Source organism: Papaver somniferum, unplaced genomic scaffold, assembly GCF_003573695.1.
Source record: "Papaver somniferum cultivar HN1 unplaced genomic scaffold, ASM357369v1 unplaced-scaffold_31, whole genome shotgun sequence".
Classification (NCBI taxonomy): Eukaryota; Viridiplantae; Streptophyta; class Magnoliopsida; order Ranunculales; family Papaveraceae; genus Papaver; species Papaver somniferum.
This window is the reverse complement of record NW_020642151.1, coordinates 1,566,557-1,594,111: the sequence shown is the minus strand read 5'-3', so window position 1 is coordinate 1,594,111 and position 27,555 is coordinate 1,566,557. Positions and strand designations below refer to the sequence as shown.

General features: G+C 39.0%; 1 protein-coding gene, 1 long non-coding RNA gene and 1 pseudogene across 7 annotated transcripts; all 3 read right to left on the bottom strand.

Moving 5' to 3' along the window:
• Positions 1–1,241: 1,241 nt before the first annotated feature.
• LOC113341794 (putative germin-like protein 2-1) lies at positions 1,242–6,542 on the bottom strand. The gene is made up of 3 exons (XM_026586544.1): positions 6,296–6,542; positions 2,061–2,159; positions 1,242–1,948 (listed from the first exon to the last, which is right to left on the bottom strand). Exons 1-3 carry the CDS (start codon positions 6,498–6,500, stop codon positions 1,398–1,400), a joined length of 855 nt encoding a protein of 284 aa, XP_026442329.1. The 5' UTR covers positions 6,501–6,542; the 3' UTR covers positions 1,242–1,397.
• Positions 6,543–7,614: 1,072 nt separating this feature from the next.
• On the bottom strand, positions 7,615–10,783 carry LOC113341798 (annotated as a pseudogene).
• A 6,467-nt stretch (positions 10,784–17,250) lies between these two features.
• LOC113341778 lies at positions 17,251–23,406 on the bottom strand. 6 transcript variants are annotated; one of them, XR_003356127.1, is made up of 11 exons: positions 23,092–23,406; positions 22,971–23,003; positions 20,599–20,915; positions 20,156–20,458; positions 19,774–20,064; positions 19,556–19,644; positions 19,294–19,348; positions 18,904–18,972; positions 17,996–18,116; positions 17,651–17,783; positions 17,251–17,493 (listed from the first exon to the last, which is right to left on the bottom strand). It is a non-coding gene; the product is annotated as an uncharacterized LOC113341778 (long non-coding RNA). The 6 variants fall into 6 exon arrangements; XR_003356126.1 differs by having other exon boundaries at positions 19,556–20,064; positions 20,599–20,979; XR_003356125.1 differs by having other exon boundaries at positions 19,556–20,064.
• Between the last annotated feature and the right edge of the window lie 4,149 nt (positions 23,407–27,555).

The window sequence follows — 27,555 nt, the reverse complement described above, 5'->3', positions numbered from 1 at the left end:
AGCTGAGTATGCCAGATTACAGGGTGATGGCTGGAGTAAATGGAGTTGAGATGTTTAAGCAGAGATAGAGCTGTGACAGATTTGAGGGTGTATATGTCTTTTACTAAGCTGGATAAATGCCACCTATGCACTAACTGATGGCAACAGTTTTTTTGGATGGAAAAGGTCAAACGTGTGGCAATAAATAAACTCTGAAAAAACGGTGGCATTTTCTTAAACTGCAAATTGGAAGTGTGGCACTTTATTAAAATCCCCAAAGAAAAATGAGAACGAGTTAATCTTCTCGAGTGAGGGATAAGGCCGACCCAATTTGATGAGTCTCCCACTCGCTTAGACACGTGCAGCCCACAAGGGTAAATTTCAAAATTACTATTTTACCCTCCGACAACAAATTGATAAATTATCTTCATCTGGTATCCGAATGACACGTTCGAGTAGTCCATTTCACATAACTTTTCGAGATCTAACCAATGGTACTAGTTTCATATCTAGATTGTTGTTAGATTAATTTTTAATAATTAACGTCCATGTTAAACTAATCGAACTGTTATCGGCTAATACGTCTCTTGACTACTCTAATAGCGTTGACGAGCTTGAGGGTCCTTACAGCTGTGCTCATGTTGATACGACTTAATTTACACCTCTAAGTTATAAAAAGGGGAAAATGCAGTTGAATATACACGAAAAATAAGTTGTACGGGCAAAAGGAATCCCAGAAATACAAGGCATTCGTAGAATAATGAATATTTCTTTTAAGGAACTTAAAGGACATCTTTTAGATATTAAGTTTGTTTCAGTTCCTAAACATGTAAATTTCATTGCTCATGCACTATGTCAATTTGCTACGCATGTAAACTCGATTGGTTGGCAAAACTCTAATTCGTTCCTTATGTGTATCTTTTCTAAACCTCAGTTTTAACGAGGTAATCTAATAAAGTAGTTTGTTCTTAGAGTTCTTTGGAACCCCTGTTCCTCCAAAAAATAAAATAAAATGGAATAATGAAAAATATAATCAATGATGAACAAGTATCCAGTTCCACGGTCCCGAAAGATTCATGGAATTCAGATCTTAACTTGGAGTATAGCCAAGTGGCAAGGCACCGGTTTTTGATACCGGCATGCAAAGGCGAGCCAAGTGACCCCCATTGGACGTTGGAAGAAAACAAAAGCTAATAGAGAAGAAAATAAAGAAAGAGATGAACTCGATCGGGTTAACTCAAAAATTAAGAGAGTTCGCATCGAATAAGCCAATTGAGACTATCGTAAAAGAAAACAAATGTGGAATCACACTTTTTCAAACACAACAAAATAAAATAAATGAAGGCAAAGTTCTGGGTTGCATCATTTGGGTTTATCCTTCAATACATGTACAAAACAGTTGTTATCACACAAATTCTTCAAGCCTGCTTCGGAAACTGAGCTTGTAGATGGTCAATAATATTATTGTCAACTTGAAAAGCCTTGGCGAGGATATCCGTAGGAATGAATGGTTTAGAACCAAAAACAGCATTAGCAATCGTGATCACACCGGGGTTTTGACTGCTTAGAGCAGCAATAGCAACAGCAGGGGTCTTTCCAACATTAACTTGAGCATGAATGAGGCCGATGGGGAATACAAACACATCTCCCTTTTGAAGGGTCTTTGCGATGAGTTTGTTTTCCGGATTTGATGTGACAAATCCAACATCAAGGGTACCTTCCAAGACGACTAAAATTTCGGTGGCCCTTGGGTGGGTATGTGGAGGATTCATACCTCCAAAGGGAGCATAATCAATACGGACCATAGAGATACCAAGAGTGTTAAGTCCTGGAATTTGAGCAACATTAGCGGGTTTTACTAGGGAACCTTGTGGGCTCGTAATTACTCCACGTTTATTGAATGCCGCAAGAAAGAAATCTTCTGCCACAGCCAGCTTTGGATCTTTGCAAAATTGACCGTTCACGAACACTACAAAGAATAGAAGCAGTTACGTTGAGTCATAGATATTAGGGTTCGAATAACAGAAGTTAAACAAAACATGCTATAGAAAGGAAACAAACTTTAGATAATCTAAAAATACCAGCAGAATTTGGGTTTCTAGCTGCAACACAAAAGTCTTGTACGGATCCTGGATCGTTAGCATTGACAATGGAAGAAACCGATGCCAGAAAGACTGCAGCTACAATCAGATGAACCATGGAGCTTTTCATTTTCTCGATCTTTCTCTTTTTTTAGAATGAGCAAATTAAGTTGTTAGCTTAAGTGATGATGAGAACTTAACACATTATGTATTGCTACTTATAGATAAAGAAAAGGACATTTACTTGGCCTAGCAATATATTAAAAAAATTAACACTGGAAATTTAATAAAGATCAGTGAAGGTTTCATATTTATTTGTGCTGGTTGAATTAGTCCCCGAACAACAATTACTAGGAAAGTTGTTCATCTTATCATTGATTTGGCTCGAATAATCTTAATTTTATGGAGTTGCCCCACCAGCTAATTAAGCAATTGGGCGACTAACTTAAAATCATGCCACATATAATGTTTGTATTTCTTGAATTTTTCTTTGTTTACTCCACTTGCTATAATGACAAGGATCCAAATCAGGTATATTCTTTAAGACTGCAAGCCTTATCCTACTGTTAATCTTGAAAATTATTTGAAGAAGACTTCTCTATGTGAAGAATTAGCACCCCGGCTTAACCGAGGTGCACGTTCCTCCACTCATAATTGGAAGTCTTAATTACCCGAAGAAATATTTACTTTTTTTTATTATTGATTTATTACTTTTTATGTGTGATCATGAGAGAATATGTCTTTGCATTGAAGAATGCAAATTTTAATTGATTTTTCAAATTTACATTTATGAAGTGTGAGATTATGCATTCTCCAATGCAAATATGCATCCTCGCTCTTGATTTTTAATTATATTTTACAAGTTCCAATGCAATGATTGGATCTTGTGCATGGATGCATTAAAAATAAATCTCCAATAATCGTAGAATTACATTAAAAATCAACAAATCATGAGAGGAGTAATGTGCACCTGCGGGTGCACAAAGTTGCACTCTCTCAAATGCGAATGTTAAATTTTTAAATGTTATACAAGGAGTATGTTGCCAACAAAGATGTAGATGAAACATTCTTTAACGATCAATTTTATCTATTAGACCACGAGGAAGACCTTGGATCATGAGGTTGTTAGTTTGTACTCGTAGGTGTGAAGACTGCTTAAAGGTATATCTGGGAAGTGAATGTTCATATTCTAAATGTTTAGGGTACGTCTTGAGATGAGTTGCAGAAGGTTCACCTAAACTAAGAATATGCATGGTCACTCGAAGGCTGCTTCAGTCGGCCAAAGGAATGAAGAAGCAGGTTGGTCTCAGGGAGGAAGCAGAGAGATAAAAAATAATTCGTTGGTTGATAGGAATCAGAAAAGTATACACAAAATTGGTCAATTAATCCAATAACGATAATTTTGGGGTGAAAAAGATATGTAAATTTTAATACTGTTTAAATGGACGAGAATGTAAAAACAGCCAGTATGTAAGTAGTTCGTCCTACCCATTTCAGATACTTTTTTTTTTATTTTTAATTTATATCAGGATGCATCCAGTTTTATCCTCGCTATTTTTTAAGTTTAAGCCAGGATGAATCTAGTTTGATTCATGCTATTTTTTTGGTGTCCATTTCACCCATACTAATTTTTTTACTCATCCATTAGAACCATGTTTTAAAAGTATCTGGATAATTGACCCAATTTCTCAAAAGTAAACCATCATAGAATCATTGGCTTTATCAATTCATCGAATGAAATTTGAAAACAGTAATGCCGAGAAGCATAAAATAAGTTACACTAATACAAATATGATACTGTGGGACTGATTAGAATGTATAGCCTTAAACAAACACCACAAACAGAATATATAGCCTTAAACAACACAAAAAACAGATAGGGTATAGTAGCTGTGGGAATTAACGTCATCCCGACTAACACCATGTTTGTTTACTCCTGATTCATCTGAGTCGTCTGGATCTGAATCATCCGGATCTGAGTGAAATCACCTGACTCATCTGGATCTGAGTCGATATGTTTGTTTTGAGTCAGATCTGACTCATCTGACTCGGAAATAAGTGAGTCAGTGATTTGGTCTCATGAGTCAGGGGTATTTTGTTACCTGACTCAAATGAGTCCGAGTCAGGGGTTATGTCTGAATCAGAGGTCGAGTCAGATCTGACTCAAAATGGAAAACAAACGGTCTGACTGCTGACTCGGTCCGAGTCAGGGGTTGACTCAGATTCAGACGCCGAGTTAGCTGCAAACAAACAAGTTCTAACACTTGACATACTTAGAGAGCCATTTTAACATGTAATGATGAGCCTTTTCACCTTGCTTAACAGCTACTTTATTTCCAATGTTGTATCTCAAAGTCCAGCCGTGATCAACCCCTTTAAAGATCTTCACAAAGCTGTCAACCTGTAAACAAAACATAGCCAGCTCTGTTCAATTCGAAATTTTTTTTTCATCGTATAACATTACGAGAGTCTGATAATACAACCATTTTTGCAGTCATGTGCAACATAATACATTAAACGTATGTATATGATAATATTACTTACCTCGGGTTTTGTAGATAAAACTTCTTCAAATTGTCTCAAAAGTGCTGGTGGAGACTGCTTGTCGAGTTCAGCTCCTAGAATTGAAATGGGCACCTTGATTTCTGAAAGATTGGCAGTTCAGTTCTTGTTATTTTTAAAACTAATACTGCTCATAGTTGTTCAGTATAGCTACTAAAACATACGCCCTGCGTTTCAAAATAATAACCTGGTTTTATGTGTAATTTGTACATGAAACCTGCCTATTTTTTAAAACTGAGGTAGTATGAGAGAAACATCTTCAGAAACAATCAGAAGCAGAAACTCATCAATGACACGATTAACTGGAGTTCTAAGAAGAAGCCAAGCAGAAACAAAATACAATTTTTTTTAGCTGCCTAATAACACCAAAATACTGAAAACGTTCATGTAAATGTAAAAACAGCACACTTACCACCCCAGCACATCCCAGCAGCTCCAACGGCGGAAATTCCCTTATATTTTAGAGCTTTAATAACTTGTTTAGCTTATACAGCTCCCTTATCCTGCAAATTTTAAAAAAACAAAAATTTCAATACATTGTTGATCCAGTGAATATATGAATTATCTGAAACGAACTAACCGTTCCATGAGATTGAAGCCAGACTAGTACATCCTCCCCAGGAGTAAAAGGATCCCCATGAAAGAAATCTGGAACTACAACATAATATCCAGCTGCTGCAACTTTGTCGGCCAGTTTTCTTTTATGTAAAGCAACACTATGATTAGATTTGGTATACAAAATGATACGATTCATCAAGAAAACATTTAAGAAAATTTCGTAAACTGTTACTGCAAGTAGTATGAATATACTTTGTAAAGAACACACTCCTAAATTCCTAGATCAAACATGTGATATGTACTGAATCTGAGAAGGAAATAAATTTCAGGCTATAATCCCATGAGGAACTGTGTTGCAGTAATAATATATACACTAGCATTTATGGTATTTTCCAGTTTTCAAACACTGACTTTCATATCCATAGACCACTAGTTGTAAAAGCGAGTGAAGGAATTCGGTATACCTCAAATTAGGTGCTTCATATCCTGCAAAACAAAGTTGAGAAAAGCAATTCGACAAAGCCTAATGGAAATGAATCACCTTTATCTCCACAAATGCAAACAATTTAGAGAATCAAAAAATGAAAAGCAGATGGCTGTTAAGGCATATTTACATATAACGGGATATCCCTTCAAACATAGACGAAAAAATAAAGTAATAAAGAAGCGGAGAACCGTGAGGCCAACTGAGCTGCTCAGTTCAATCTATCATATTCTACTCCCACTATTTGGTAGGAGGGAACTTTCAAAAAGGGATAGTACAAGAAGATAACTTGTGAACCAAATTGGAGTGGCAAATATTGTGACTGAAACTAAGTTTTTGGGCAATGAAAAATCAAATAATTAAGAGGTTAAAGGTCTAATTTAAAAGGACCAAATAAAATTTGTAAAATTCAACCACATATACCAACAGCAACATATAAATATTAAAGCATCACTTTTAATAGCTAATGAATTCAACCAAACCATGTAAACCAAACAATAGTAACACTACTAAAACCAAAACCCATGTCAATATTAACACATTTATTCGAAGCTCATACACAAAATAGTAATGGAAGTAGCATGTTTTAGAGATTAAAAAGACAAGAAAATTAACCAAAGTGAGTAGTTACCAAAAAAGTCAGAAACAAGAAGAATTCCGAGTTTTGAGTCCAAAGAACCAGAAACATAAGCCTTCAGACCTCCAATTTCTTCGACATGTCCATAACCTGAACTTGAATTAAGAGCCGGTGGGTTCTTAGTACAACAATGATGATCTCCAATTATTCCATCAACAACAAAACACAAAAGAACTATCAAAATTAGAGCTGTTGCCATGATTTTTCCTCCCAATTATTACAGATCACTTCCCTCTTCTAATATTTTTTCCTGCAAATTTGATAAGACACAATACTGTGGTATTATGGATTACCAATCTAATCTGTCTTTTCTATAGTTGACCTGATTAGTGTAAAAAACAATATTAGTTAAGAGATTAGAGCCGACGCGTGGTTTCGAGAAGGTTACACATGTCGGTGGAATTTAACTAATCAAGTTGATCGAGTCTATGCTAATGCTCATGTATTAACACCACTTACATTTACTTTCAAGTTTACTAATCGTGCGTACGAGTACTATGGTTAGGTACCAAAACTAGTCTAGCTTAAATTAATTTAATTCGCTGCTTGGTAATTTTGCTTCAATATATCCCTTTCAAGAGGGTTCTTTTGCTAATATCACAAGGTGTTGTTTACAGTGGTTGGTTCGTTTTAGTGTGAGTCTTTTGTGCTTAAGTTTTACTCAAGTCACTGTTATCATCACCCGATGATGACATCTATTATCTTTACCAACGACTTTACAACCTGTCATAGGTTCGGTAAGTTCATTCTAAGGAATTGAATTCCAATAAAAAATGGTTTCTTATACAACAAATTCAATGTTTGATCTTGCTTATTCAATTACAGGGTAATCTGACTATGATGATGATGAATGCAGCACTTGTGTTAGATTGCCCTGTAATTTTTTATTTTTTAAAAAACAACAAACTTTTAGGTTGCGTCATTTGAGTTTATTCTTCAACAAGGCTGTTCGATAATGCTCTGCATAGTGTGTCATAAAAACTGCTTTTCATATTCATTTTGTTTTTTCCTATAGGCTACCTTAAAAATAAGTTTTATTCATAATGAAACATAGATAATCAGTTCAGTAATAGCCATAACTTTCGCAAAGCCATGCAGCAACTCAAAACTAATGCCCACATATTTAAATATTTTAGTTCAACATTTCATTCTTAGTTCATAATTTCATATACAGGCTGCATGCATGCAAATATCGAAAACTAAAATCAACTACTCAACAGTACTCACAACTCTTCTCTCACCAACTTATATACCTATATACGTCCAAATTTATGATGTTTTTGGTGATGACGATGATGGGTCGTAATTAAAATTCAACCAGTGTTCTGCATACCCGAAGCAATACCTTTCATGGTTAAGATGAGGCTGTCCTCCAGTCCTGGAGCATATTCACTTGTTGGATTAAGCTTCACCAATTCAGCAGCTGGCTTGCTTGATTCTGTAATCTCTCTCGAAAGGTGAGGCCTCAATGTAACATGGTAGTTAGGGTCTCGGATCCGTTTCAGTGTGTAGGCCTGGCAAACATTTAGGGTTGTTATGTATGACTGACGAAGTCGGAGTCTCTGTTTCAGGTAGGGGTTTCCTTCGAGAAGATCCTTGTGGCCTGCAATCTTGAGGAGATAGCTTTTGGTTTCTTCATAATCAGCTCGCAATTGCTGTCCGAAAGACCAAAGATCCTCCGACACTAGCAACTTGTCATATAAAGCAGCAATACCAGGGTCTCCTTTGGCAAACACCATTTCAACCAAATCGATTGTGACTCTGAAAAAAGGCCACTGGTTGTACATCTCTTGGAGCATATGGAGGTTTGTAATGTCTTTCTCGATGACATGTTTAAATGCATCTCCAAACCCAAGCCACACAGGAAGATGAAACCTTGTCTGGGTCCATGCGAAGATCCATGGGATAGCACGTAGAGATTCAATCCCCCCACTCGGCTTTCTTTTTGATGGACGACTCCCAATGTTCATCCTACCAAACTCAAGCTCTGGTGTTGCCTGGCGGAAGTATTCAACGAATCGAGGTTCTTGGAAGACAATAGAACGATACTTCTCTGTTGAAATGATGGCCATCTCATCCATAAGTGCGCGCCACTCCGGCTTTGGTGATACAGGTGGATGCCTGCCATGCTCGAGTGTAGCAGCAGTGTAACGCTGAAGTGTTCTAAAACACAAGTGCTCTTCCCCAAAAGATTGTTCAATCACTTTTCCTTGAACTGTAACACGTAATGATCCTTGAATAGTATCTGGGGGTTGAGACAGGATAGCAAGATGGGTTGGTCCGCGAAACATTGTCAACTTCACTGCGAATTGCTTTGCAACTTTTATGAGGTCTTCTTGAGCTTTATACAACTGCCAGGCTGCAGAGAATCGACCAGCATCTTTTCCAGAATCAGAATAACCAATCATGACTTCTTGTTTCCCTTCGATTATATTCCTGTACCATTCTACAGAGAAGAGACGAGCCATTGCAGCAGGAGCAGCTTCTAGATCCGCAAGCTTTTCAAATAACGGTACAACTCTTAGGGGATTCTTCATGTGACATTCACGTTGTAGGAGCTCTACAGAAAATACATCTGATGGGGATGTGGCCATTGAGATAATATACGCACCAAAGCTGTCAGAAGGGAGCTCTGATAGGACACGTAATGTGTCCAACACATCAGCGATTTCTTCGGTTTTTGGAAGATCGGGTCCAAAAAGAGGTCGCTTTCCACTGAGTTCAGAGAGGAGCCACTCTTGGCGGCGTTCCTCGGGCCACTCTTGGTAGGAACCAATGCCCAGGTGATTTGTGATGGCATCCATGACATCAGTGTGCCTATCTGATTCTTGCCTAATATCAAGTTTCACGAGTGAGAGACCAAAAGTGGAAACTTGGCGTAAGAAATCAAGAACGCTACCATCAGCAATTGCTTGATCACCACAAGAGCAAAGGGATTTGTAACAAAGCTCGAGAGGATCTAGGAACTGCTCGAGATTTGTATATGTAGCCTCCTCTGGAACCACTGAAATTTCATTGGATAGTAACTGATGTAGTGCAAGATATGGCAGAATCTTATTTGAAAGGAAGAGATCAGCGAAAGAATATTCGTTAACCATGCAAGAATATCTGCATGTTTGTTTTTGTTAAGAAATAAGAGATATCTTGCATGATATCGTATTTGGGTAGATTTCCTTTTATTTGCATTAATCTTAGAAGATATTGTCATTAAGCCTAATAAGGCCTATATATGTCCTTGTCTAAAGAAAAAGAGGACAGACTTTGAATAATCATATTCTTCCTTTGAGAAGTTTTATCTATGTGTGGTTTCTTCCGTTTCAAGTACTAACATCCTACACCAGTAACTGTCGAGAACGTTAACGAGTCTGATATAGCTTATCCCTCACGTCACTAAGTATAACACGATAGGGTTCACTCGGTGGAACTTTTCTCCAAAACTCCATGTAGTGTTTGGATTCTTTCTTTGAGGACCTGTGGCGCTCATCTGCACGTTCACGAAGTTCATCGCTACAACGCCACATAGACAACTCAAACATAAGGTCTTCTATCTGGGAATAATACAAGTTGGAAGCCATCATTCTAGCCAATAAGCACACATCTCTTGTGACTTCCGGTGTAACCCTTGGATTTCCATCCCGGTCTCCGCCCATCCATGAAGAAAACTGAATGAGTGGTGCGTTGTATGTAAGGAACCCGATCGTTTATCCCTAAATTCTTCAACGCTGTGTCAAGACGACGCAAGAATTTTGGGACACCCTTCCAGATTGTCTCATAGAAGTAGCTCATTCCTGCCCTCATCTCATCTTGAGGAGTAGGAGGTGTCCTACGGATTTCATCAGTTCGATATGCTGCCTGAATCTCTCTCTGAAGTGCTTCTTCGAGTTCCTGCTTATCATCAGGAGTGATATCTTTTGCATATAACTGCGACAAACAATCACGAATCCTTCCATGTTTCTGAAGCAAAGATCTTCGGACGGATTGTGTAGGATGAGCAGTAAACACGAGATCAACAGTCTGGTTCTTGAGAGCATCAAAAACCTCTTCAGGGGATTTTCCCATCTGTGTGACAAGTTTCTTGAGAGTTTCTTCGATATCTGATTCAGTTGTTGCTGAATTCTCATCTGCAAAATCCCCCTTTTTAAGCTTAATTCTTCTACGATTAGCGATTTGAACTTCCTCAGCTGAGTTAGCCAAGTTAAGCATGTGTGAGAATGATTTAGCAAAAACGATTGAATCTCCAGGATCCAAATTTGTTAGTATATTCCCAAGGTCTTCTAGCTTCTTAGGGTCATGGTTTCCTCCTTCGTAATCGGCTGAATGCTCATACAACTCTTTAACAGTTTTTTTGATGTCGTCTCCATGCAAATCTTCAAGGATATCAAGAAACCTATCAAGAAGCAAAGCATCATATTCAACAAGTTTGTCATCTTCTGAAACTTTTCCAGGAATTAAAAGCCTTAGTTGAGCATCAATTGATGCCATATTTGGTGTTTGTGTTTCCCTCTCTCTTCTCTACCTTGTGGTGATGGTGATGTTATCTTTCCTTAAACTTTTCCTGGTTGATGCTCTTTTCTTTGTGCGCTCACAAACTTCTCTCTTTAATTGTAGATAAAATTCTTGGTTTGGAGCGTATTTATATGGTGATTATTTGACACTAGTTACATCAGGAAACGGATTCTTTTCACAGGAAAAAAAAAAAGGAAACGGATTTGTAAACTGATTAATTGATACTAGTTTAAGATAAAACCTAATTACATCAGGAAACGGATTCTTTCCATCAAACAAAAGGGAAACGGATTCTTAAACTGATATAGTTGTCATGGTAATTTAAGCCGAGTAAGATACTGATTTACACGAACGACTTGCCAAATCGCCTTTCATGTCAACAAAATGTGTGTTGAAGGTTAAACCAAGATCAACAAGTATTGTTGATACTGTTGATATGGATCAACTATGAGAGTTGACAGAGTTTCAGTGGATCAACAAGTGTTGTTGACCCAATACGTGAATCAACTAGTTTGGTTGATACGGTGGTACGGTATTTAGAAGTAAAACTTGGGTTACAAGTTTTACTGGTTTTAGAGTTTGTTTGCGTGAGAATTCTCTAGAAGTTTCTTTGTTAGAGTTTGATTATGTTAGGAAAGTCTTTATTGCTTGAGAGTCAAGTTTGTTAAACATATAAATAGGTTGTTGAGCCGTGAGTCGTTTTACATCAATCAAGAGAAGTATTTTATGATTTTAGTTTTGTGTTCTTTCATTGAGTCTTTGATATCAGATTTTTTAAAACTGGTAGCAAAGCACTGATATCATATTATAGGGTTGTGGGTATGAGTTGTTAAGTTGAAGAGGATGACGAGTTTAAGTTCAATTGAGGTACCTGTGTTTGAAGGTAAAAACTTTGAACACTGGAGGTTGCAGATGGAGAATATTTTCTTTACCAAGAGGTATGGGATATTCTAAAAGACGGTTATGTAGAAACCACAGAAGGAGTAGTACTTGAAGGAGCTGTGCAAACTCTATTAACTGATGCGGTGAGCAGTCCTCAGTTACATTTCTGTTAGATTCGATGGCATGGCCGAATATGTGAATGTATCTTTATGGCGTGCTTTTGGATTCTTCAATGCACATGTACGGATTCATGTTGAGAAATTCCTGCGGCTCATAAAACTTCGGAAGTGATGATGTTGAAATCAGAAATAACCAGGTTGAGGGGAGAGAAAGCGTCTCATGCTGGTAGTACCCATGTGTAGCATACTTTCATTGCATCGCCTTGAATCCATGACCAATGGATTTGATACAAGCTTATTGTACTCTTCTGGATGTGACGCTGGGATGCTTAGGATATCACATGGACGAAATATTCTGGATAGCGAAGAGGTAGATATTAGAGAGTTATGTTGTTTATCGTTGCTCCCTCTGTTTCTTCAAGAAAATGTTTCAGCCGCGTTTCTGGAGTTATCTCATGAGTCTTTGATGATCGTCGGGATGGACTGCGATGAGCAGTCCCGAGTCGCATTTTTCTTTAGTTTCTGAAGTTGTTTTACTCTGAGCAGGCTTGGGATCCACCGCGGCCTCGTAAAGTGTTGAAGGCGTCTTCTAGACAGAAAGTGATGATATTCTTGCGCTACACCCCTGAAGGGTAGATGACCTTGTTGTGGCTATGGACTTTTGGTTGACTGTGTCTTGTGAGCTTTGACAGTGAAGGTATTCCTTGTAGATCTTTGTAGTGATTGCTGCTGCGGTGGAGCTCTGGCTGGTATCGGCAAATGAGCAGCAACAGTTCTTGGTAGCAGATGTAATTAGAAGAGACTACATTGTCGTAGGAACAAAGTACGTTTGATGGAATTTTATGGGCATCCATGGAAGTAAAAGGATTGGCTGGATGCGTAAGCGAGCAAACTTTCCATGATCATAAGTTTCTACGGGATGGATCAAAAGGTGTCCATGACTACGAAGATTGGCTGGCTGCGATCATGATCCTTGACATGGGGAGTGTGATGGAACGACCCTTTGCAGGAAGGAGCGGCGGCCACGGTACGATCTTTGGAAAGAGGGAGCGGCGTTGAAGCGGCTTCGGCTCCTGGAGAGGAGGTTGAAACTTAAGGAGCCAAACGTTGAAGCTTCGGCTTCGGATCCTGGAGAAGCTTATGGAGAGAACGCCGAAGCGGAGCGGCTGCTGGAGCGGACGTTGAAGCGGAGCGGCTGCTGGAGCGGACGTTGAAGCGGAGCCGCTGCTGGAGCGGACGTTGAAGCGGAGCCGCTGAAGGTGGACGTTGAAGTGGAGCTGCTGTTGGAGGACGTTGAAGCGGAGCGGCTGTTGGAGCGAACGTTGGAGCGGAGCCGCTGCTGGAGGACGTTGAAGTGGAGCCGCTGCTGGAGGACATTGAAGCGAAGCGGCTGCTGGAGCGAACATTGAAGCGGAGCCGCTGCTGAAGGACGTTGAAGCGGAGCGGCTGCTTCAATCAGCGTGTTGTCAAACTGGACACCTTTCAAGCGAACAGTGGTTAGGAGTCCCCAGTTCCATCTATCAATCGTTCTTTCCAGGAGAGGTTGGGATTTGGGAACGGCTTCTCTGACTGGAAACATCTGCTTTCTTGATGCAGTGCGGTTGAGGGATGCAAATATGTCTTGACGCTATACCTTGGAGAAACATAGAATCTCACATAAACGTTTCTTCATAGACTGCACGATTTTGTGGGCGAAGTCCCCAGAAATCATGCAGCTCCTGACGGGAAGAGGGTCTCTGTGAAATCAAGAGGGTTGCTAGTTTCCTTTGCCTCGATTTTGGAGAAGTCGTTCCTGATCTTTATGTGTGATGAAATGGGATTGCTGATTCCCTTCTATTGGGCATTCAAGAGCAAAGCGAGCCTCTTCATCTATAAACGCACTTCCTGCTGAAGTGCCTGCGCCGGATGTTAAAAGTATTCCTTTTCAGCTTCCTCTTGGGTTGATGTGACTCTTATGGTGGCCGCTCTGTCAGTGTCTTGAGGAAATAGGTATCTTTTTCTGAGTTATAGACACGTCTGTCTAAGCCTTACGAGAACCTTTTGTCTTTCCATCAAATCATCAGTGGTAAAAGGAGGTCGGCATCTTCCGAATCCTCCAGTCTCTTGCCCTGATGGTGGAGTAGCAGCGGCTCTGGTGACGGTTGGAGTTGTCATACTTGAAGAAACGTTGGGGTGGCGGAAGCGGCTCTGGTTCTGGTGATCGTAGGTGTATCGTGCAGAGATGGCGCGGGTTTGATCACGGAGTGCTGGAGCCATGGCGCTGTTTCGAAGGGTGATGATGGCACTGCTTTGGATGGTTATGGAGCGGAGAAGATGGCACTGGACTTTGGATGGCTGTGGAGAGAAAAGATGGCATTGGAAGGGTGCAAGCTGTTAGCGCTGGAAAGGATGCAAGCTGCTGGCGCTGGAAAGATAAAAGTTGTTGGCGCTGCCAAGGAGTGGAAGGGACGTGGAGATGGCGTTGGCTAGGATGCGAAGATGGTGTCGGCTGAAGCATGGAGATGGCGCTGGCGGTCTCTTGGCGCTGGCTTGGCCACGGCCTGTTGGTGCCATGGAGCGTCGCTAGCGGGCCCCGTTTCCTCTTCCCATGTGTAACCAAAAATAGGAAACCTTCCTCCATTCGAGATCCAAAAACATCATGCCTATAAAAGGCGCTACCCATCTTCTTTATCCTGTATCATAAGTTTTATTCCCTCGTCTTAGAGCTAGTGGCAATACAACGAGCATACTCTAGGTATGTATTCCAGCGTTTCTCCTTTAGCTTGTTCTTCCATATTGGTGCGAACCCTAGCCATAGGCATGTCCGTCGTAGTTTTATGGGTGACGCCGTCCTGACCGCGATAATTCCCCAGTCACTCCTCGTCATGTGATAACTGATAACTGAGACATTGATTCCCGAGCGGATTGTTTGCTTCTACCATCTTGAGATCGGAATTGAAAGATGTAACTGGAAATTGGAAATCGATATTGTAACCGAGAGATTAATCTCCCACTGTGGTCGCCAATTGTTTTAGAGTGAAAACAGTTTCTGCTGATTTTGGTAATTTTGAGTGTGTGGGTGAGAAAAGAGTCTAAACCCTAAACAATGTACTGCAAGGGAGTACTTTGATTCGAGAGATCAATATGTCAAATCCGGGCTAAACCAAGAAATGTCCGTTCCAGACTTGCTTCGGTCACAAAGTGAAGGATAAGGGTTGGTCTAGGGAGGGAAGCGAAGAGAATGTTGAGACCGGAATAGTTGATTCCAGAAGAGTAGTTGTTTAACGACTTGTATCAGAAAGTGGAAAGCTAACTGATGGGAAAGCTAACAAGTGATTTCTAAGTGTTGTATTATCCTCACCAAAACCTCTCCTTGGTGGAAATAGGTGAGACCTATTTATACAAGTCGCAACAAAACGTACCCTGGTCTCGTAAGAAGTGGAAACGGTTGAGTAAATGGAAGAAAATGATAACGGGTAACGCCTGGAATTGATGTTTTCATAATGAAGGAAACGTTTCACCGTTACTTCTTGTATTTACTAACCGCCTCACCCTTATGACACTTTCCTGTAACGGGCGTAGTGTACACCGCACGGTGTAAACCGCTAGACCAATACCCTATGAGCATCCCCCAGTTTGTGACATGTTTTGATGTCTCGAGTGTTTTCGTGGAAAACGTGTAGCATGTTGTTACGTGTGGCATTGCCAAAGGATTTGGCGTTTCTAGACAAGTTGGTGTCGTGACCAAAGAATAAGCATCGTAGCCAGGTTGGTGCCGTGACCAAGAGTTAGCATCGCAGCCAAGACATTGCCATGAGTCATTTGGTGGCAGGTTTGTACAGATGAGATCTTCATCTCAGGAGGAAGGGTAGCCGTAGATTGTTGCAACCCTTCGTTTGGTAACCAGCGGCATGGTTGCAGCGCTTGTATGCTCTTGGCACGACCAAATTAGGGTTTTGGCGTCGTGGCCAAGAGATTGCCATAAATCGTTTGGTGGGAAGTTTGTATGGATGAGATTCGTATATCAGGAGGAAGGGTGGTCGTTGATTGTTGCAACCCTTCGTTTGCAGCTAGTGGCATGGTTTAGGCGCGGCCGAGCTAGGATTTTGGCGTAGTTTAGGCGCGACCAAAACTAGGATTTGGCATAGTTTAGGTGCGGCCAAAATTAGGGCTTGGCATTGGGCCAAAAGTTTCCATGCTTTCGGTGGCAAGCTTGTACGGCTGAGATTTGCATCTCAGGAGGAAGGGTGGTAGCTGATTGTTGCAACCCTTCTTTTGGCAGCCAGCGGCATGTGGTAGGGACGGCATGCTTTGGAATCTTTTAGGCGTGGCCAAATTTAGGGTTTTGGCAAAACCGTGATGTTTGGCCTTGGGCCGGAAGTTTCCATGCGTTAGGTGGCGAACTTGGACGGCTGAGGTCTGTATCTCAGATAGAAGGGTAGTCGTTGATTGTTGACACCCTTCGTTTGGCAGCCAGCTGCATGTGCTAGGGTCGGCATGACTTTGGAATATTTTAGGCGCGGCCAAAATTAGGGTTTCGGCAAAACCGTGATGTTTTTCCTTGGGTCGTAAGTTGCCATACGTTAGGTGGGGAACTTGGACGGCTGAGATCTGCATATCAGATGGAAGGGTAGCCGTTGATTGTTGCAACCCTTCGTTAGACTTCCAACGACATGTGGTAGGGCCGGCATGGATTTGACATATTTTAGGCGCGGCCAAAATTAGGGTTTTGGCAAAACCGTGATTTTTGGCCTTGGGACGGAAGTTGCCATGCGTTAGGTGGCGAATTTGGATGGCTGAGATCTGCATCTCAGATGGAAAGGTAGGCGTTGATTGTTTCAACCCTTCGTTTGGCAGCCATCGGCATGTGGTAGGGACGACATGGCTTCGGCGCGGAGATGTGGATGGCATGGCATGTCATTGGCACGGTGGTGCGGCTGGCATGGTTGGCATGAATTTGACGTGGAGATGTGACTGGCATGGCATGCCATTGGCACGGTGGTGCGACTGGCATGGTTGGCATGGCTTTGGCGCAGAGATGTGGCTGGCATGGCATGCAATTGGCACGGTGGTGCGGCCGGCATGGTCGGCATGCCTTTGGCACGGAGATGTGGATGGCATGGTGGTGCGGATGGCATGGTTGGAATGCCTTTGGTGTGGAGGTGTGGCTGACATGGCATGTCATTGGCACGGTGGTGCGGCTGGCATGGTCGGCATGCCTTTGGCGCGGAGATGTAGCTGGCATGGCATGCCATTGACACGGTAGTGCGGCTAGCATGGTTTGCATGCCTTTGGCGCGGAGATGTGGATGGCATGGCATGCCATTGGCATGTTTGGCTAGCATGCGTGGCTGACATGTTTAGAGATGATGCCAGTCAGTACCGAGGGCTCTGCCATGGAGCATGACATATACATAAAAAAGGTACCCCGGTAATTTTACGCAGTCATGTTGAATGGTTCAATAAATGTGCTAGTGGCGACATTATTACTCAAGTGTGACGTCATTATTTGACTAAGGTTTTACGATTTTAACCCTAAGTTAAAAACCACCATCAACACCCATATATTTTTCATGGACCTGGGCTTCCACTTTACCGGCCTGTAATACTGGTCCTCATCCTGGACTTGGAATTCCAGTGTACACGCCTACAATACAACCAAATTGCAGGCCGTTCTTTTTGGAATTGCAATTCATACATTCAAAAACTGCATACAGGAAGACAATACATTCAATATAGAAGCTCAAAGGAGGTAAATTATCCAAAAACAATTCAATCTTATTCATTAGTCTCAGACAAGAGTTACAATTGCATATGCAAAGTTGATAATAGACATGGTTCAACATGTGATGGGGATAACTCACATGTTTAATTACGCTGCTAAATCTTGAAAGAGCTAACTCAGATTTCCCAATGTGGATATCTGTGTGTGTGAAGTGTCAAGTAGATCATTCATGTGTTGTGTCTCTGGTTCACATATGACAAAGAACGTCGTTCCTACAAAGCAAATCAACATCAGTACAATGAATTCGTTCAGTTCTTAATACATAGTAGAACAAAATAAGTTACTAGAGTATACTTCACTCATCCAATTCTACAAGTTATACATCTCACAAAGGAGTGTGTTAAAAAAGAAAAAAGAAAAAAGAAAACAGAAATTATATTTTATTAATTGAATATACTTATTTTGGTATAAAATCCAATCTTACTAGCTCATAAATACTATGTGGATCAGTAGCCTGTCCACATCTTCCTCTCACTCTAAGGCGGAAGGCAGGTGGTTGTGAAAGCAACGACACAACGGGTGGATGTTTGATGTGCATGTAAAGGCTGGAAAAATATGAGAACACGAAAATTGATTATCAAAAATTTATACAGATAATTGATTAGAAAAACTATAGCTTCAATTCAAGATATAGACAATGTAGAACAAACATTAGAATTTGAGGCGGGAAATGGAATAGCTTCCCTTTACCACTTATGTTATCACACACCAAAAATGTATAATGGAAGGTTCAAAAGACTCGCTACCTACGGTAGAAATGAGTAACCTTATACTAATGCACCAACATACGTCATGTTAAGAAAGTACAGGCACAAGTGACACGACTGTGCTAAACAAATGACTATGAGGTAAAATAATAAAAGATTTCAAGGCTTCATCAAACATATATAAACAAATAAGGTACAGAATAATCAGATGTAGAAGCCTAGTGAGAGCATTCAACAGAAGAATACAACGGTGTAAGAATGGATTTCTTAGTAATGACTTTGCCACATGATGTCGTGTAATATTGTCATCACCCGAAGCTCATACAGGTATCTAGCCTCTCCATTCCAAATCGTATATGAAACCATTATTCAATCCATTCTATAATCACATATGGAATTGCAGCATCACATATGGATTCATCCATACAATCAATCGACACAATTACAGATGTAAGATGACTGAAATTTAACAAAATAAACTATAGATAACAAGTCTGTCTCTACAATTTGGGATCAAAATTGAGCATGTTTTGCGTTTCTTGTTCAACCAATGTCACCGGACTTCATCATGCGCGCATAGGCAGTGGATACATTTTCTACAAGAATTTAAGAAATAAGAAATTACCTACAACTTGTTCACTCAAATATTATTATGCTTATCCAACTGTTTTCTTGATTTCCTTATAATGACACCCTGATATAAATGGAACATCTCTAGGAGTTAGTTTACACATCAATGGACCAGAACAAAAACAGGACAAGATCAAATGGTGCTAACAGTTGTGGAAACATACAGGAAAGCTATACCCCAATGATGTGAAATAGGTATGTTAAAATTCAGATTCAGATTCAAATATTTCAAACTTTAGTGGTAGAAGCACATTGAATGGATTAGTTATACGTGGATGGATTGCTTAATGGTAAGTGGTAACAGAATGCTCAAGATTCTAAAACAATTATTATACTTAAACAATTATTGTACTAATTTCAAGATAAAGAAAATATATAATTATACCTCATCATATACTTTCTGTTGTGCCTTGGGTTGCTTCAAAGGCTTAGTTTTACACCTACAAACAAAGAAATTTCCAAATCAGGATGCTTATTAAGAACATCATAGATGAATAGCTGAATTCAAAAAAATTACCTGGTTTTAAAGACATGATTCGATCTATGATTACCAATAACAGATACTAAAATTAGACCCGTTACACAAATTTCAAATAAGATGTTCTTGAGTAAAATACACAATTTTAAATATTAGGAAGTAGAAGTACCAATTAATATGCTAGAAAACAAATTCTCCGGCTCTGCACCCACCAATATTTCAAGATTGCATCTACTTGTTCTTTTTCTTTGGCCTCAACTGCAGTTCAAACAAGAAAATCAAAACACAAGTTTGAGCATCATCATAATGAATATCAGAAACCCAACAGACCAAAAATATATATAAATGGAAAAAACTGTTGAAAAGGTACAAAAAAACATCCCATACTAATGCAGACTGATCATGAACTTCCTTGACATAGACCCTCTTCTCTGTTGGCTTTACCATTCTACAATGAACATAATATCTAGTAACAATACATCCTGATGCAACAACCCTTCTTCGATTATCTAGTAGTTCAACTTTCAAGGAAGGAGGTCCATTGGTTATACTGTCAGCATGATCCAAGCTTTGATCATGTTGATAACCTAAGTGAGAATTGGACCGCTTCTCTGGGATGGGAGTGCCTACACGAGCTAATGATGTAGGTTCCTTGCGTTTCATACAGTTCAACATCTCCTAAGAACAAGAATAGATAAAATCATTATCTATTAACTATTAAACCTGAACATACTGCCTACATTACGACAAGTCAGAACTTAAAACTTACCTTCACTGCGCTGCCCAAGGACCCCAATTCACCTTCAATACCAATCAGTTTACGGCCCATAAACCCCACATCGGCTTCGATTTTGTTTAGCTAGCGCGCATTCTCGTTATCTCTTTGTTGAAGGGCATAATATGCAATTTCTTCCATTCCAACTTGCTTCTTCGACATATGGGATGAGTATCCACGAATCCCACAACCTTGTTTTCGTCCAAACACCTCCTCTAATTCAGCTGAAACCACATTACTAGAACTTGACTGATCTCCTTTTCCTTTGTTCCTCTCTAGAGCCCTTGATACTTTTCCCTGCATTTAGAATGAAAAAATGTAGCTGCAATAAGTACCATTTACCGATGAGATCATAAAGACACAAAATAGTAGGTGTTGGTTGAAAAAATGTAGCTCCAATATATAAAAATTAATTGTTACAAATACAAATAACTTACGCTATTCAAGTGCACTAGGATGGACACCATCACATCTTAAATGCCCGTATAACCACTTCTTTGTAGTTGACGGTGGTACCCCTTTTTCGCTTACTACCTTCATTTACATCCTTATTTAACCCTTCAAATACTCAATAGGCATTATCGACAAAATCTCCTAACTTACATTGTTCATAGCTAATGTTCTCTTCTACATGTTCCTCAACAGAAATTTCCTCCTCTAAATTTTCTACATATACATTATCAACATCCACATTTTCTTCTACATGTTCCAGCACCACTTGTGATGATGTGGTGGATTTCTCCCCATGTAGACACTAAAGTACATATGACTTGTTTATTAGGTGTACTTCTAAATGATACTTGAGAGAATACTTATTTCTACAAATATGACAAAGACAGATACAATATCACTCTAGAATTCAAATTAAAAAAATCCAAAGTGTACATAAGCAAAATCACATTAATCGATCTATAAAACATTGTCGAATAACCAAATGCTATCAACCGAAACATGTTATAGTAACCAGCAAAACATGTTATAACAATCTTATACTCATATCCCTTCTTAAAGATCAAATATGTTATTATAACAACCAGCAAAACACACAAACCCTTACTTGTTTAACTTGTTTATCTGGTCTCTACATCAACTACAAACAAAAAAAATCAACATTTACGATTGTAGTTTACTGGCTTGATTCATAGATTCAGACTCTTTTGTCAGTAGCCGATTAAGTTGAACTCTGATCAAATCTACAATCTGTGCAACTTTATAGTTCTCAAGCAAGCTCTATACCTGAACTCTGATCCTAAAGATGAAGGATCTGTCCCTCTCTTTAGAAGAGGTCATGTTCAAATATATTCATCCAGGAGCTCACAATCGCCAGGTTTGCGCTAACAAACCAAAACCCAACAATGATGAATCTGAATCTAGTTCTACAAACTTAAACTGAAATCCGACAAAAACCCAAGTTTGAGAAAGAGTTGAATTTATGTGAGATTCAGAAACAAAATCATACTAAGAATATATCATTCAACTTCACTATCATGAATTAAAATAATAAGCAGAGACAAAGATATATAACTTAGGTTGTTACTAAGGAGCTGCTAAGACACGTGAAACCCATCTGATTGTTGTAAGAAATACTGCAACATGATGTATGCAATGCCATGCCATGATACTAGGATACCTTTGCCATGTTAATATCTGTAATCATGTATAGTGTTTATATTCTCTGACGGTTCTACAGTTTAATGATAACTTCCTAAAAAACCCATATATTCACAACTGCGAAACTCTTTTGGTACATCTTTTTGGATACAAAATACTTTTCCTTAATCTTTTTTTTTTACCGAATTTTAAGAATGAATCTGAAATGAAAAAGATGTTAGTTAACACTTAATGCTGACAAGTCATTGGTATAACTGCATTACGCAACATTTATGGAAAATGTAAAACCAACTTTTATTCTAGAAGTGTATCCAAGGAATGCAGATGGCAATGCAGTTTTCCAGTTACACAAGACCTGCAGTAGATGGACCTATCGAAAAGGGGACTGAAACCCCAAAAAAACAGCTTAAAAATACAAAAACCAGTGCATAAGAACATGGAGTGATGAAGAGATATGACAAAGAATTTATCTCCTCAGCAAGCATACATACTTAGTCCGGGACCATTCTGTTTCAAGACGTTTAACCACATCACACGTTTGATTTAAAATGTCAGAAATTTCTATCGACTTCTGACTGGGTAACAGTCCAGAGCCATGACTGAATAAGATCTACGCCTGAATATGGTACTCTAGTTTGAACCAGACTGTGAATCATCTTCGTTGAAGCCCAAAAGTGATATGAAGGATAAAAATGAGAAGGGGTTTAAGAAGTACACTAACTTCAGCAAGGACTAGAACATACATATAAAGTCATAAAACTTCTTTTAATTATTATGTCGCTCCAAAATTATAGAGCAGAGGCTGTCCCAATGAACACACATTTGAGGAATCTTACCCCAGCAAAAACCATAACATGGATACATAAAAAGATAAAGAGGAAATCCAAACACCACTAGAAAACATGGGAAAGAAGCATCTCAAAGATCAAAAGTTTGATAAAGCTGTGCACAAAAGCAGCATCTCAAAGATTTTCATTAACATTCATTTTAAAACACTTGCAGAAAAATAAATGCACTCAGCACTTCTAGAACTTCAAGAACATGTTAAAGATCAAAAATGCAAAACCCACAAACCCACTATGAAAAATGAAACACATAAGCCTCAAATGGAAATCAATTCATAAATACATAAATCAAACACACAACTTGCAAAACATAAAGAGAAAAAAAAACAAACAAATAGGGTTAGAGGTAATACCTGAATTTTCAAGGATTTTACTTCAATCTTCTTCTGCGAATTTCAGACACAAAAATTAGAAAACTCAAATTTTTAGGGCTTATCAATCAAAATCGATTTATGTAAAAAGGATATTTCTTACCTGATGATAAAGATTTCTAGGGTTTCTACTTCTCAATTGAATCTTCTTCAGAGAGTTTCAATCCAAAAGCAAAATCAATTTACAAAATCAAAGATTTTGATTTGTAAATTAGGGTTTTTCAAATGAGATTTTAGGTTTAAAAAATCATAAATCAGTTAAGAACTTTGGTTTAGTTTCTGTTTTAGATTGATATTAGTTTTCTTTCGATTTCTGTTACCCGATTACTCTGGTTTCTTTTGAGCGGTGCAGAAAGAAGTCGAGAGGGGAAAAGGAAATAAAACACAGTGAGAGAGAAAAGGAGTTGGAATGAGTGGTTTTATTAATATCACAAGGACCAGACTTTTATAAACATTAAAAAAATATTGTCCAAATTTTAGACAGCCCAAAAATAAAGGTGGGAACTAAAAATAAATGGTGGGAATAAATGAAAATCATGTGTTTCAAATGATTTGGTGTGAGACAAAGATTTAGGGGGGAATTTTAGGGGGGAAAAATGTTGGGGGGTGGGGACTTTGAGAAGGAAAGTAATGGGAGAGATTAAGAAAATTGGAGAGGGAGGGAATTTTGGGGGAAGTTTGGAGTTTTGGAGGGAAATAAAATGGAATTATAATGAAAAAGAAATGATAAATTAGATATATAATAAAGTTATTAAATTTTGTAGAGACACATTTTAAGACACTTGTAAGAGTAGTTGAAAAATCGGAATTAAAGCTACTCATAGTTTTTATTTGAGACTCTTATATGAGTGGAAGCACTAAAGACATATATATGTGTCTCGAACCCAAAAATCAATAAGTCTCAAATTGGGGCATATGGTGTAGGGAAAGATTACTAGAGTTAGACCCGAGTTTCTCGTTCGAATGAACTGTAGACGAAATATATCAGAATTGAACATCACAGGTTCAAAGATTACCAGAGTTAGACCCGAGTTTCTCGTTCGGATGAGTTGGAGACGAAATATATCATAATTGAACATCCCAGGTTCAAAGATTACTAGTGTTAGACCCGAGTTTCTCGTTCGGATGAACTGGAGACGAAATATATCAGAGTTGAACATCACAGGTTCAAAGATTACTAGAGTTGGACCCGAGTTTCTCGTTCGGATGAACTGGAGACGAAATATATCAAAATTGAATATCACAGGTTCAAAGATTACTAGAGTTAGACTTGAGTTTCTCGTTCGGTTGAACTGGTGATGAAATATATCAGAATTGAACATCACAGGTTAAAAGATTACTAGAGTTAGACCCAAGTTTCTCGTTCTGATGGACCGTAAGCGAAATATATCATAATTGAACATCACAGGTTCAAATATTACGGGAGTTAGATCCGAGTTTCTCGTTCGGATGAACTGGAGACAAAATATATCAAAATTGAACATCACAGGTTCAAAGATTACTAGAGTTAGACCCGAGTTTCTCGTTCGGATGAACTGGAGACGAAATATATCAGAAATCAACATCACAGGTTCAAAGATTACTAGAGTTAGACCCGAGTTTCTCGTTTAGATGAACTGGAGACGAAATATATCAGAATTGAACATCACAGGTTCAAAGATTACTATAGTTAGACCCGAATTTCTCGTTCGGATGAATTGGAGACAAAATATATAAAAAATTGAACATCAGAGGTTCAAAGATTACTAGAGTTAGACCCGAGTTTCTCGTTCGGATGAACTGGAGACGAAATATATCAGAACTGAACATCACAGGTTCAAAAATTACTAGTGTTAGACCCGAGTTTCTCGTTCGGATGAACTGGAGACGAAATATATCAGAATTGAACATCACAGGTTCAAAGATTACTAGAATTAGACCCGAGTTTCTCGTTCGGATGAACTGGAGACGAAATATATCAGAAAGAGTTGGACCCGGGTTTCTCGTTCGGATGAATTGGAGACGAAATATATTATAATTGAACATCACAGATTCAAAGATTACTATAGTTAGACCCGAGTTTCTCGTTCGGATGAACTGGAGATGAAATGTATTAGAACTGAGCATCACAGGTTCAAAGATTACTAGAGTTAGACCCGAGTTTCTCGTTCGGATGAACTGGAGATGAAATATATCAGAACTGAACATCACAGGTTCAAAGATTACTAGAGTTAGACCCGAGTTTCTCGTTCGGATGAACTGGAGACGAAATATATCAGAATTGAACATCCCAGGTTCAAAGATTACTAGTGTTCGACCCGAGTTTCTCGTTCGGATGAACTGGAGACGAAATATATCAGAGTTGAACATCACAGGTTCAAAGATTACTAGAGTTGGACCCGAGTTTCTCGTTCGGATGAACTGGAGACGAAATATATCAAATTGAATATCACAGGTTCAAAGATTACTAGAGTTAGACTTGAGTTTCTCGTTCGGTTGAACTGGTGATGAAATATATCAGAATTGAACATCACAGTTAAAAGATTACTAGAGTTAGACCCAAGTTCTCGTTCTGATGGACCGTAAGCGAAATATATCATAATTGAACATCACAGGTTCAAATATTACGGGAGTTAGATCCGAGTTTCTCGTTCGGATGAACTGGAGACAAATATATCAAAATTGAACATCACAGGTTCAAAGATTACTAGAGTTAGACCCGAGTTTCTCGTTCGGATGAACTGGAGACGAAATATATCAGAAATCAACATCACAGGTTCAAAGATTACTAGAGTTAGACCCGAGTTTCTCGTTTAGATGAACTGGAGACGAAATATATCAGAATTGAACATCACAGGTTCAAAGATTACTATAGTTAGACCCGAATTTCTCGTTCGGATGAATTGGAGACAAAATATATAAAAAATTGAACATCAGAGGTTCAAAGATTACTAGAGTTAGACCCGAGTTTCTCGTTCGGATGAACTGGAGACGAAATATATCAGAACTGAACATCACAGGTTCAAAAATTACTAGTGTTAGACCCGAGTTTCTCGTTCGGATGAACTGGAGACGAAATATATCAGAATTGAACATCACAGGTTCAAAGATTACTAGAATTAGACCCGAGTTTCTCGTTCGGATGAACTGGAGACGAAATATATCAGAAAGAGTTGGACCCGGGTTTCTCGTTCGGATGAACTGGAGACGAAATATATTATAATTGAACATCACAGATTCAAAGATTACTATAGTTAGACCCGAATTTCTCGTTCGGATGAATTGGAGACAAAATATATAAAAAATTGAACATCAGAGGTTCAAAGATTACTAGAGTTAGACCCGAGTTTCTCGTTCGGATGAACTGGAGACGAAATATATCAGAACTGAACATCACAGGTTCAAAAATTACTAGTGTTAGACCCGAGTTTCTCGTTCGGATGAACTGGAGACGAAATATATCAGAATTGAACATCACAGGTTCAAAGATTACTAGAATTAGACCCGAGTTTCTCGTTCGGATGAACTGGAGACGAAATATATCAGAAAGAGTTGGACCCGGGTTTCTCGTTCGGATGAACTGGAGACGAAATATATTATAATTGAACATCACAGATTCAAAGATTACTATAGTTAGACCCGAGTTTCTCGTTCGGATGAACTGGAGACGAAATATATCAGAACTGAACATCACAGGTTCAAAAATTACTAGTGTTAGACCCGAGTTTCTCGTTCGGATGAACTGGAGACGAATATATCAGAATTGAACATCACAGGTTCAAAGATTACTAGAATTAGACCCGAGTTTCTCGTTCGGATGAACTGGAGACGAAATATATCAGAAAGAGTTGGACCCGGGTTTCTCGTTCGGATGAACTGGAGACGAAATATATTATAATTGAACATCACAGATTCAAAGATTACTATAGTTAGACCCGAGTTTCTCGTTCGGATGAACTGGAGATGAAATGTATTAGAACTGAGCATCACAGGTTCAAAGATTACTAGAGTTAGACCCGAGTTTCTCGTTCGGATGAACTGGAGATGAAATATATCAGAACTGAACATCACAGGTTCAAAGATTACTAGAGTTAGACCCGAGTTTCTCGTTCGGATGAACTGGAGACGAAATATATCAGAATTGAACATCCCAGGTTCAAAGATTACTAGTGTTCGACCCGAGTTTCTCGTTCGGATGAACTGGAGACGAAATATATCAGAGTTGAACATCACAGGTTCAAAGATTACTAGAGTTGGACCCGAGTTTCTCGTTCGGATGAACTAGAGACGAAATATATCAAAATTGAATATCACAGGTTCAAAGATTACTAGAGTTAGACTTGAGTTTCTCGTTCGGTTGAACTGGTGATGAAATATATCAGAATTGAACATCACAGGTTAAAAGATTACTAGAGTTAGACCCAAGTTTCTCGTTCTGATGGACCGTAAGCGAAATATATCATAATTGAACATCACAGGTTCAAATATTACGGGAGTTAGATCCGAGTTTCTCGTTCGGATGAACTGGAGACAAAATATATCAAAATTGAACATCACAGGTTCAAAGATTACTAGAGTTAGACCCGAG